The 13107-nt window shown below is 35.2% G+C and overlaps 1 protein-coding gene across 7 annotated transcripts in view; it reads right to left on the reverse strand.

The window, feature by feature from the left end:
• Window positions 1–8323: 8323 nt before the first annotated feature.
• The window catches only part of CCDC138 (coiled-coil domain containing 138), a 145388-nt gene continuing 140604 nt past the window's right edge, over window positions 8324–13107 (reverse strand). For all 7 annotated transcript variants that reach the window (XM_047854151.1, XM_047854156.1, XM_047854150.1 and 4 more), the window contains 2 exons: window positions 10535–10673; window positions 8324–8809 (listed from right to left, as the gene is read on the reverse strand). In XM_047854151.1, the coding sequence (XP_047710107.1) occupies window positions 8644–8809; window positions 10535–10673 (305 nt within the window). In that variant the 3' untranslated portion in view covers window positions 8324–8643. The remainder of the gene's footprint in view (window positions 8810–10534; window positions 10674–13107) is intronic.

The following is a 13107-nucleotide window of genomic DNA, read 5'->3' on the forward strand; positions in this document are numbered from 1 at the left end:
GCTTTGAGTCTGAAAGCCCAGAGAATCACAGAAAGTAGAGGGGCTGGGTCTGCTATTCAGCTCTTCCCCTTACAGCTTACTTTTCTGAGACTCATTTTTTTGCATCAGGAGGATGGGGATTCCTATGATTCTTCTTCATGAGGTGGTTGTGAGAACAGATGAGATCAAGTATGTGAATGTGGTTGAAGACTGTAAGATGGAGAGATTAGGAATCCCAATCAGTGCCAGCACTTCTTGCCACATGGCTGGTGGGGCTGTTCTGCCTGCATCCCCTTCCTGTGGGTGGGCTTATCACTGTGATTTTCAAAGGAGTCTGACCCTGGGAGTCCCTCCCTTCTCCATTCCCCCCACCTGATGCTGGTCAGTTCTCACCAGCTTCAGCCAAGCACCTCTCACCTCGACCCTGACCATCCAAGGACTCAGACATTTCCACTGTGGATGCATTACACAAAACACTTTGCAGGGCAGGGCTGCACAGCATATCCACTGTGCCATGTGCATTTATTTCTCTTTACAGAACAACCTAGTGACTCTTTCCTTCCACAGACCACACCTAGAAATTCCCTTCCTCCCCATCCCACAGCTATATATGTGTGTCTGTGTATACATATATACGTATATGCACATATACACATGTATATACACAAATACTTTGTATAAATGTATACACACACACAGACACACACACACTACACTTAACACAAAATAGTGGAAGCACTTCTTTTAAAATCAGGAAGACGCCTGGGTGGCTCAGTTGGAGCCAAAAAGAAGCCATTACAATGAGTAAGTAAAAGTATTAGACAAAAAGAAAGATAGGTTCAATGGAGAAGATTTTTGGAGAAACTAACTTCACTGTCAACAGTAAGATTGGAAATGATACACTGGAGCACTAACTGAGTGCTAAAGTGAAAACTAAACAAAATAAAGGGCCCTTGAAAACACTATGAGTGAATTCCCAAGTTTAAATAAATGTTGGGTACTACTTTGTTCCACTCCTTAAAGGAACAAAATTCAGGTTGGCCAGGGACTTCCTACTACTTTTCACTCCTATTAATATGATGCTTTGTTGTTGTCTTTTTCTTGTGGACAATCTTGTCAGAGATTTGCTTTAGTCTTTCAAAGCACCAGCTTTCAGTATTGATCCTTTGTTACATTGCTTATCTTTTTAATATTCCTTCCTTCCACTTTATGTATACTTACTTTATTGTTCTTATTCCATCTTCTCTATATGTTTGGTTCACATATTTTCAGCTTCTTCCTTTCTGATAATTCAACCCCACATCTCTGTGGAAAAATTACTTCAGTTAGTTGCATAATACAAGGTCTGGCAAGTAGCATATCATCCTTTAAAGTATTTTCTAATTTCCGGTATGATTTTTTGATCTTTCAGTTATTTAAAACAATGTCAATGCTCTCAATGTATGAGTATTTACGTTATCTTTTTGTTACTGACCTCTAACAATTGCACATGGTCAGAAAATGTGCTCATTTTGAAATTGGTTCTTTGAAACTTAAGACTTGATTTATGGCCTAATACATGGTTAATTGTAGGAAATGTTCTGTGCACATTTAAAGAATGTGTATTTTGTTCAGTCAACATTCCATATACTCTTATATTAAGTTTATTGTCTTGTTCAAATCTTTTATATGCTTAGTACTTTTTATGACATGATTTATTGATTACTGAAAGAGATGTATGAAAATCTCCCCTTATAATAATGACCTATTTCTGATTTTCAAAAATTATTCACCCTACTTGTATTTTAGAGTTGTACTTTTTTTTCCCCTTTTTTCTTTTTCCTTTCTTTTCTTTTCTTTCTTTCTTTTTTTTTGGATATGTCTTGTCAGTGTATCTTTTTTCTCCCACTGTTTTATTTTCACTCTTTCTGTGTCCTTATGTTTTTAGAATGGCTCTTGAAAACAATTTATAGCTGAATTTTTAAAATCCACTCCAATAATCATTGCCTCAACTGATGAGTTTAATCCATTTATATTGATTGTGATTACTGATGTAATTGGATTAACTTCTACTATCTTATTTTATATAGATTTCCTTTTTTCCCTTATTTTTTTCATGCCTTCGTCAGTAGAGTCCTCTACCTCTTTTATTAGTATAGAAATTATTGTTTTTAATCTTTTGGTGGTTTATCTAGAAATTTTAACATCATGTTTAATTTAAAAGTTTGAGTTACTTTGGTAAGCAACATAATAACTTAAAACACTTTAACTTTGGGGCACCTGGATGGCTCAGCCGGTTAAGCGTCCTACGTCAGCTCTGGACATGACCTCACTGTTCGTAAGTTCGAGCCTGGCATCAGGCCCTGTGCTGACAGCTGGGAGCCTGGAGCCTGCTTCAGATTCTCCCTCCCTCTCTCTCGGCCCCTCCACTGCTTGCACTCTCTCTCTCAAAAATAAGTAAAAATTAAAAAAAATTTTTTTTAAAACAAAAGAACATTTTAACTCTAATTCTAGTTACCCCATTCCTGAGTTGCTGTTCATGTCCTGGGTTTTAGTTCTTTTCTAACCAAATTAAATATGGCTATTTTATAAGTTGCTATAGTCACATTTACCATTTTCTTTGGTGTTATCTCACCTCTTCAACTTCCAGAGAGTGTTTTGCTTCTTCCTAAAGTACATCCTTTAGAAATTCCCCTAAATGTAGTTTATTGGTAGTAAATATTTAGTTTCTCTGAAATGTCTTTATCTTGCCACTGTTCTTGAAAGATATTTTGAGGAGTAGGAAAATTCTACTTTGACAGTCATTGTTCTTTAGTACATTGAAAATATTCCACCATTTAATGGACCAGTTGTTGTTGAAAGTCATTTTTGATCTATGTTGCTGCTTTGAAATTAATCTGTCTTATCTCTGGCTGCTTTTAAGTTTCTACTCTGTCTTTGTTGTTCTTTCATATTCTATATGATGTTTTTATATCTTTGTTTTATCTTTCTATTAATTCATTCGGGTTCTTGAACTAGGGATTCATATTTTTCATCAGTTCTCAATAATTTATTCTCAATCCTTATCATTTTTTCACACATTATATCTGCCCTATTCCCTCCTTCTGGAACCCATTTAACATGTATATTAGATCTCCTTATGCTTTTTCCTTCATTTATTACATCTTTTAGATTTTTGTTTCTTTATAGGCATTCTGTATAATTTCTATAACCAATTTTCTTCTAAACCATATCCATTGAATTTCTAACTCAATATTTTCACTTCTATGAAGTTACTTTTCAAAACTTACTAGCCGCTTTTTCTATCTTTTGTTTCTTCATTATATTTCTAATGACCTTGTTTCTTTAAACCTATTGAACGTACTTTATGTTGTAATTCGGTATCTCAATTGTGAGTCAGTTTCTGCTCTCACTTATAGCTTTGTGTGTGTGTGTTCACTGTGAACTCATGTTGCTCTGCACCTTATCTGAGTAAACTTCTAAGGTCTGGGATGCTTCTTCGATCAGGCACCTAAGGGTAACCAGTCTGGGACTCATTTCAACCAGATTCTCTGCTTAACTATTTTGACTGCCAACAAATTCAAGTCCCATGTCCATGTAAATGTGGACAGGTAGTTAGGAATTCCAGGAGAGATTTCCTTCCCAGAGCCAAAGCTGAGACAGGCATTCCCACTTTCTCCCTCTGCAGAGTAGGGCTTTCCCTAATTCTATCACACACACTGTCCTCCAGGAGTCCTAACTTTATGCAGGGATCACTGGTTCAATCTACCATCTTGATCGTTTCAAGTCTTTGCCTTCTGCCCCATATGCCTACCCTGGCTACTAGTGATTGGCAGGTACCTGAGGGGAAACACTGGGCTCCAGTCCTTAATTACCCTTTTGATTTTATATTTATCATCATTTCGGGCCTCCAAGGAATTTTTTTACTTTGCCATTTGCTCAGGGGTGTGTGTGTGTGTGTGTGTATCCTCAACATTCTTAGCAGTACTGCACTTGGAGGATAAGTGTAGCATACCACACTGCTGGAAACAAAAATTTTCTATTTAACTTTATGTACTTTAGAAGTATTTCTTCTCTTATTCCCACAGAATTTGGATGTTGGGAGAGAAGGAAAATGCACGGCCTTGAGCCACAAGTATAATATGGGTAAAAATCTTGTATTGACTTTGTCCCCATTATCTTCCTTTGTGTAGATTACTTCCAGTCATATAGTAATAGTGGCTTAGTTTAGCCAGCCTCTCAGGTCTCCCCGAGGCTGTTTCTTTTCCAATCTGTAAACTGGCAATGATTGTAAGACCCATCTCAAAGTGCTTATAAGGATTAAATCATGCATTTAAAAATGTAGATCAGTGTCCAGTACTTAAAGCAGTTAACAAATATTAGCTATGATTATTTTCAAAAACTTCTTTCTCTAATATTGCCTGGTTATTTGAAGTCCAGATACGCTTTAGAATTTTTTTTTTCAATTTCTAAAAAGAATTCTTTTAGAATTCTGACTGAAATTAATTTTGGTTGAAATATAGGAAGTAATTTGGGGAGATCTGACATCTCAACAAAATCAAGTCTCTTCATCCAGAAACATGGTATATCATTAAGTCTTCTTTGATATTCCTCAGCAAACATTTGGCAGTCCCTCATTTAGGTTCTGAACATTTCTATCATGTTTGTTTCATATTTTATAAAAGTTTATTAAATTATTAAATGCATTATAAATAAAAACAATTTCTAATTATTTATTGCTGGAATATATAAAAGCTTTTGCTTTTAATATGTTTATTTTACAATTGGGTATCTTGATGAAGTTTTGTAAGAATCTTACCATTTTCCGGATAATCACATTTATCTGCAAATGATTGTTTTTTTCCTTTCCCAAAGTTACACTTCCTCACTGGACTCCTTAATTTTATTCCTAACCTTAAGCATGTATGTAGTGCTTCATAAATTTGTTGTTGATTTCACATTCCTTTAAGCATATATCAGGGATAGGAGTTGAATTATAACCTTTTAGGCATTTATTAAGACTGTGTGACTTTCCCCCTTTATTATAAAAATACACTAAAATATATTATTCTTACCAGAAAGCCAACTTTGTATTTCTTTTTTTTTATAGTCAATATTTTACTTTATTTTTTTTAATATGAAATTTATTGTCAAATTGGTTTCCATACAACACCCAGTGCTCATCCCAACAGGTGCCCTCCTCAATACCCATCACCCACCCACCCCTCCCTCCACCCCCCCCCCCATAAACCCTCAGTTTGTTCTCAGTTTTTAGAAGTCTCTTATGTTTTGGTTCCCTCCCTCTCTAACCATTTTTTTTTCCTTCCCCTCCCCCATGGTAGAACACCATTAAGTTAAGTTTCTCAGGATCCACATATGAGTGAAAACATATGGAGTCTGTCCTTCTCTGTATGACTTATTTCACTTAGCATAACACTCTCCATTTCCATCCACGTTGCTACAAAAGGTCGTATTTCATTCTTTCTCATTGCCACGTAGTATTCCATTGTGTATATAAACCACAATTTCCAACTTTGTATTTCTAGAATGCATGCTAGCCTACTTGGTCATGGATTGTTCTGGTGATACATGGTTGGTATTGACTTGTTCATAATTCTTTAGACTTTTTAATCTGTTAAATTCTTTCCTACTTCCTTTGACAATTTTTGCTACTGGGTTCATGCTAACTGTATAAAATGAATTAGGATACTTTTTCTACATTCTGGGACAGTTTGAACAGCTTTAAATATTTTCACCTTAAAATGTTAAAACAATTCTCCTGTAAAACACCTGGACTTGATGTCATTTTTAAAAAGAATTTTGGGATGCCTGGGTGGCTCAGTCGGTTAAGTGTCCGACTCTTGATTTTGGCTCAGATCATGATCTCATGGTTGTGAGATCAAGCTCTGTGTAGAATTCTGCACTGACAGCACAGAACCTGCTTGGGGTTCTCTCTCTCCCTCTCTCTCTGCACCTCCCCTGCTCCCCACATGCATGCACACACTCTGTCTCAAAATAAATAAACTTAAAAAGAATTCTTCCATAATTTTATCAAAGACTTCAATGATTTTCTATTGCATATTTCTTAATTTTTTTAGTGTTTATTTTTGAGAGAGAGAGAGAGAGACAAGAGTGTGAGTGGGGGAGGGTCAGAGAGAGAAGGAGACACAGAATCTGAAGCAGGCTCCAGGCTCCAAGCTGTCAGCACAGAGCCCGATGTGGGGCTCAACTCACAAACTGTGAGATCATGACCTGAGCCGAAGTTGACACTTAACGAACTGAGATACCCAAATGTCCCATATTGCATATTTCTTGATATGATTTTTATAAATTGTTTTCTAGAAAATAGTTTATTTCATCCAGATTTTCAAATTTATCAGAACAGGGTAATAAAGAATTTAAAATATTAAAAAAAACTTTTATTTATCCTAATAAATATTTTTATTCTTTACAAGTTCCTGGCTTCTATTTTTTGGCTATGACTATGTATTTTCTTTTTCTTCTTCAGTGTTTTGAGAATATTGATCCTGCCTTTAATAGTAGTTACCTTGACATTTCTGACAAACATGCCTTTATCCTTCTTTTCTCTGTCAAAGGTAATTTTGATATGGAACATTTTGACTCTATTTCTCATGAAAATATGGAAGACTTTACTCACTAGCTCTTCCATCTGTGCTTCAATCTCTGGGCTCCATTAATTCTCAGTTTTTAACATCAGTTTATATAGTTTATCCAAATATCACTAAATTATTGCTTTTCCCATTTTTTATCCTTTTGAAAAATTTAACACTTCACTCCATTTTACAAATTTACAATAATTAATTACATTTATTTATGCTTATGTGATTTCAGTTTCACTAGTCTTGTGGTATGAGGTGGATTTAATAAATCCAATTTCCCTTCATGTCTAAGTTGGTTGGAATGATCTAAGTAAGCAGCTTCTTGTCTCAAGACATGGTATACTTTCTAAACACTTACATATCTGAAAATGTCTTTCTTCCATTGTCTTCATCTGTGAAAGCATCTTCACTAGGTATAAATTCTTTAAGTGAAACTTTCCCTCTCCAAAACATGAGAGGGTAGTTTCCTATCAACTTCTGGCATTGCATGAGGCTAACTTGGTTTTGCTTCTCTTGCAGGTAACTGGCTTTTGTTTGTTCTTGCCTTTATCCTCATAATACTTAGAATTAAATTACAGTTCATTTTTAAATTATAGGATGCATCTAATTATAGAATGCTTTTCTCATTGATTTTTCTGGAACACGATGTGCTCTTTCAATCCATACATGCAGATCTTTCTTTGGTGCCCCAAAATCTTTGTTCAATTATATCTCTGAGCAGTACTTTTGCTCTATCTGTTCTGTTCTTTTCTTCAGAAACATCAAATACGCCAGGCTCAAGTGCCAACCTTTGCTCTTCCATCGGCTGTCCACTCTCTCGTTGGTACCATCTCAAGGTACTTGTGAGAGCTACTCTTTTTTCTCGTGACACTGATTCTATCTTTTGCCATATCAGTGATGGTATATTTTTGTGTCTGCTGTGCATTTCTCCTTCTGCATTCTTTAGTTCCTAAAAGTGTCACCATACTCAACCTGTTCTCTCTTTATGGCTTTCTGTTTCTGCTTCACAAACAGCACATTTTTTATACTCATCTGAAGAGGCCCAAGCGTTTCCTGAAAATTTCTCCATTTCTGGAAATGAGAATATATACTAATACAGCATCATTTAGGACAATGCTCCTTTTCTGTGTTTCTGAGTATTCTGTCCCAACTCCCACCATCTCCATCCACCTCACCCAGACCTGTGGCTACTTCACCCATCTTGGGTTATATAGCAAGAGATATCCCTGGGTGTTGGGAGACGAAGATATTTTTATGTTGTTTTTTTTTTTAAACCCATCTATGGTACATATATAGTTTGGCGATGATTAAATTATTTTGGAAAAAATAATAGAAAAAATTCTTTACTCTGTGAACAGCACAATAAAAAATCAGTTTTTGTGAATCTAGGATATACACAAAAGTTATGGTATGAGGATAGCAGTTAAAACTTATATACTTTTGGGGTGCCTGGGTGGCTCAGGTGGTTAAGCTTCCGACTTTGGCTCAAGGTCATGATCTTACAGTTTGTGGGTTCCAGCCCCACGTTGGGCTCTGTGCTGAGGCTCGGAGCCTGGAGTCTGCTTCTTATTCTGTGTCTGTCTCCCTCTCTCTCTCTACCCCTTGCCTCCATTCATGCTCTCTCTCTCTCTCTCAAAAATAAACATTAAAAAGATTTTTTTTAACTTATATACTTTTGCTTCTGAAAGGGGAAATTGTTGATATTTTGAGAAAGAATGACAACATGATCTAATCCTCTTTCCCACATAAACACCAATTTTATTCCAAATAATCACATAATTTAAAAAATTTTCCTAAAACACTCTTACAAAAAGTAACCCCAGTATCACTAATTCTGGAAATTCCATTTTGTACATTAGTAAGTACTACCTCAACTGAACTGAAACAGTCCAAAAATTCCATAGCTTCTATAGATTCAACTTAAAAGTGAAAAAAATTATATTTTTCATGATAAATGATGCTACTGATAACTTTACTTGGTAGACTTTTAGTTACTTTGGTGATTTTTACAATCTTACAAATAAGCAACACATATATAATTTATATAAAATAATATTAAGCTATTCTAATGGCTTGCACTGGAGGCCAAGGAGTTGCATTTTGTTAAACCCAAATTGAACAGAGTTGAATTTAAGTTAATACAGAGAAAGGCATGCTCTGGATGTGTTGTCCTTTGCATTTCTTGAAGCATCAGATGAATTGTAAAAAGTTCAAAGAGCTTCTTATTACTCCTGGAAGAGAATGAATACATTAACTTAATTGCACACACTTAGGGAGTTTATCTGGAATGGCAATGAGCAATCATTTACTTGTAAATATGGGCAAATGGCACCTGGTTTTCAAAATAGTGCAGAAAATACGTAACTAAAGGATTAATACGTCAAGGCAAACAAAAAGGGGTTTTAGGACCGAAGCCTAAAGTGGAAAACTATTCAAGGAAAAAAAGAATATGCTCTATGATCCTGAAAACTGAACCCTATTCACCATTAAAATGCTTGAGAACATTTCCTTCCTCACAGTTAGAAAAATTAAAATACTTGATCATCTTATTTTAAGTAAGTAGCAGAACATTGGGTTACCTTTTGACTTAGGTCAAAAATACCTTTTCAACCAACCTACCTGTAATTATCAGTCAGTAATTTCATTTTCAATCAGAATAATATCTGAAACATTTTTCTTATTTCCTTGTCTATATATATTTACCTCCTGAAAGAAATTATCAAATAACCTATATAACCACCTGCTAAATACAAAATGATTCACATCTTTGTGGTTTTAAAGATTTACTTCAAGACCTGCTTGAGCGTCAGCTATTCCCAGCCCTCCATTTAGAGATTTGTTCTAGCTCTTTCTCTCAGTCTGAAATGAACGTAAGCTATAAAACACATCGAGAATAGTAAAATGCTTTGGCTCAAGGATATACTTGCACTTTGGGAATACATAAACATAAACCCATGAATTAAGAGCCAAGACCAAATTAAACCCAAGTAATGTTACTGCAGCTTCAAGGCACTACAGGTAAACTACAACATGTCTTCCTGAGAATTTACTGATTACAAATCAAGATAACCATGGTACCGTCAGTCTGCAAATAAAGGAAGAAAATTAATTGATAAGTTTACCTGACATTTGTCCCAAACTAATAATGTATGAGGTTTTATTTTGACAATTAATAACTTACTGTGGTGTGGTACAGTGTACTAAGCACCAAGCAGAACATGTGGACCTACTAGCACACATCTACAAATAATTTTAAGATGTATTATATTTACTATTCAAGTACACCAAGGCCAGATAAAATACCTAGGTTCATTACCATGCAAATCACAGGGGAGAGGAAAGGAATAGGGCAGTGGAGCTGAACCAAAATCAAAATTTTACCATTATAAACATGGGATGAGTCAGGTGTTTAATTTGCCTCAAAAGAAACACCAGAAAATACCTCAAGATTAGGAAAATAACGCTTAAAATCTATGTCCTTTATTTATAATTTAGTAACTGGTTATATCGAAGTTTGCATCAGGGGAAAGAAGAAGAAATGCAAAAGCCCTTAATTCTCACAATAAAATCCAAATTAGTGGCGTAACAAGCCCATAATTCTGCTTCGTTCTAATTCCCTAAATTCGTTTCAATACATCAATAAGGATTTGCATATATACTTTTATTACCTTTTTTATTTTCACCTGTGGTATTAGAGTATCCGTGTGCAGTAAGTCACTCTGATACTACCACCTAGTTGCTAAAAACTGCTCTTATTTTTACATACCCTATGGTACTTAAAGTTTGTTTAGCAGAAATGAACTATGGAAACAAGACATTTCTAGATGGATACTCCAATTCTCATCCGTTACTGAGTATGTATCTTAGACATGCATTAATATTTTATGATTCTCAAGTTTCTACATCACAATAATACATCTTTCAATACAAAATTTTAGAAATAAAAAAAATCTTACTTGATTTTGGAAAGTTTCTGCAGAATAATACTGAGCTTTTCTAGTATTTGAAGATCAAGCTTAGGGGTTCGAAGCAGCACTGAACAAGTACGAAAAAATAAAGTGTTGCTACAGGCTTCCAGGAAAGGCTGCAAAGATTCTGCAAAACAAATTACCAGTGCTTTACTGTTAGGGAGTAGATAAAAAAAAATTAAAAACAAAATAAACCTGAAGTATATGGGGGTATTCATAAATATTGGTTTGGATTTTCATTCTTTTCATACTTTGGGCAAAAATATCATCACTTGAAAAATTAAAGTCTCCACTGGCTCTTGTTGAACAATGCAAACCAAAAATAAGATTATTTTCCCTAATATCCAACTTCCATTAGTGAGCACTTAGCAGAAATTCCATGCTTGAAAGAATCGGGGAAAGTCATTTCTTCAGTAAGTTCATAATAGTAGACTGAGTTTAAACAATTAGCAATAAGAAATATTTTTGGAACAGCAATTTTTTAAAAAACCCTACCTTTAAGAATTTCATTTGTGTGTTAATGACAATTTACATAATCAATGGCTAGGGAATAACGTTTTAACATAAGAGCAAAAGGGTGAAAAGACTGAAAATATTACAAAATAAAAAATTTTTCACGTCTATGTAAAAAAAAAATTACAAAACTTAAAAAGCAAAAAGTTCTAAAAAACAAAAGCAAAAAAAAAAAAAAAAGGAAATCTCAAACTTGAGGCAGAGGGATTGGGAGGAAATCCTCTTGTAATATATTTGCCAGAAGATTGATACTTTTTTTTTTTAGACTGATACTATTTTTAAAAAAGCTTTTATAATCAGTAAGAAAAAGATGGACCTAATATTTTTTTTTTAGTAATGAGCAAAGGGCATAAGCAAGCAATCATGACAGAATAAATATAGAAAACATATTCAACCTTAGGAGGAATAAAATAATTAGAACTTGGCAAATGTGTATCAAAAGTCTTGAAAGGGTATATCCTTCGATTCAGCAATTCTGCCTCTAAGCCTGTGTCGGAATCAGATGTATGCAGAGGTTTGTGCATATGGGCCACAGAAAAGTCTGTAATAGTGAGAACTGAAAGCTCTGCTAAAGTGGTTATGAGCTGAACACAGTAACGTATAAACACACTAAGATGCACATCACTAGTGGGGCACCTGGGTGGCTCAATTGGTTAGGTGACCGACTTCGGCTCAGGGCATGATCTCCTAGTTTGTGAGTTCCAGCCCTGCATCGGGCTCTGTGCTGACAGCTCAGAGCTGGAGCCTACTTCAGATTCTGTTCTCCCCCTCTCTCTACCCTTCCCCTGCTCACGCTCTGTGTCTCTGTCTCTCAATAATAATAAACATTAAAAAAAAAGATGTACATCACTAGTATTGGTAATTAGGGGGGCTTGAAAAGAAGCAAAAATCAGAGATTTTTAGACCATACATTATCTATCGCCTTTAAAATAGGTAAATTCCCGTGTAAAAAGCCTCTGTAAAATTCAGAGGCTACCACAGTAAATACAGGACTTTATTTCACACAGGTAAATAAGTCCATAGATACAAAGGACAAAAAAATATGAGAGCTTTGTATAATCATTATTTTTGAATCCACAAGAACAGCTTGAAAGACTGTCTTTACTGAGCAAAATATTCAATAATGAAACCAACGAAATCCATACTAGTAAAGTCAGAAGAATGTTGTGATAACAGATGAGAGGTGATACAGGCTGGCAATGGAGTATGATGACAATGGTCACGTGTCCTCTGCATATTACCATGTGGTAAAAAGTAGGAGAAAAAAATTAATACTTTCCCCAGTATTACAGCAGTCTAACCCAAGTATGGACTAAACTGACTTCACCAAGTCCTGTGTTATGTGTGTGTGTGTGTGTGTTTGTGTGTGTGTGTATGCCTATGTGTGTGTGTGCATGCATGTGTATCTCAGTTATAGAATCTTTTTTTTTATTTGATAAAGAATATGAATGTTTAATAAACCAATATTCAAAATAATTACACACATCTGTTTTCACTTTATGTGAATTAAAAAAAATCACATTGTGACAAATCTTATAACCTTAACTTAAAATACACGAATATTAACATTTACTAATATATTTACACATCTTATTTACATCATCAACAAATCTGATGAAAAACAGCATATGTTATTTTAACACAGCAGGTTTTGATCAGTCTTTGAAAATTGATCCAGGAATGTGCACTGCATTTAGTTAAAAAACATTTCAACCTTTCTGAACTCCTAGAAGTTACCTACTCACACAAAATATTCCAAAGCCTCTGTTTAAAAATTAAACAAAAACAGGAGCAGCTGTATTTCATCTTAAAAGACTATAAAACGGGGGCGCCTGGGTGGCGCAGTCGGTTAAGCGTCAGACTTCAGCCAGGTCACGATCTCACGGTCCGCGAGTTCGAGCCCCGCGTCGGGCTCTGGGCTGATGGCTCAGAGCCTGGAGCCTGTTTCCGATTCTGTGTCTCCCTCTCTCTCTGCCCCTCCCCCGTTCATGCTCTGTCTCTCTCTGTCCCAAAAATAAATAAACGTTGAAAAACAAAAAAAAAGACTA

Source organism: Prionailurus viverrinus, chromosome A3 (assembly GCF_022837055.1).
Source record: "Prionailurus viverrinus isolate Anna chromosome A3, UM_Priviv_1.0, whole genome shotgun sequence".
Lineage (NCBI taxonomy): Eukaryota > Metazoa > Chordata > Mammalia > Carnivora > Felidae > Prionailurus > Prionailurus viverrinus.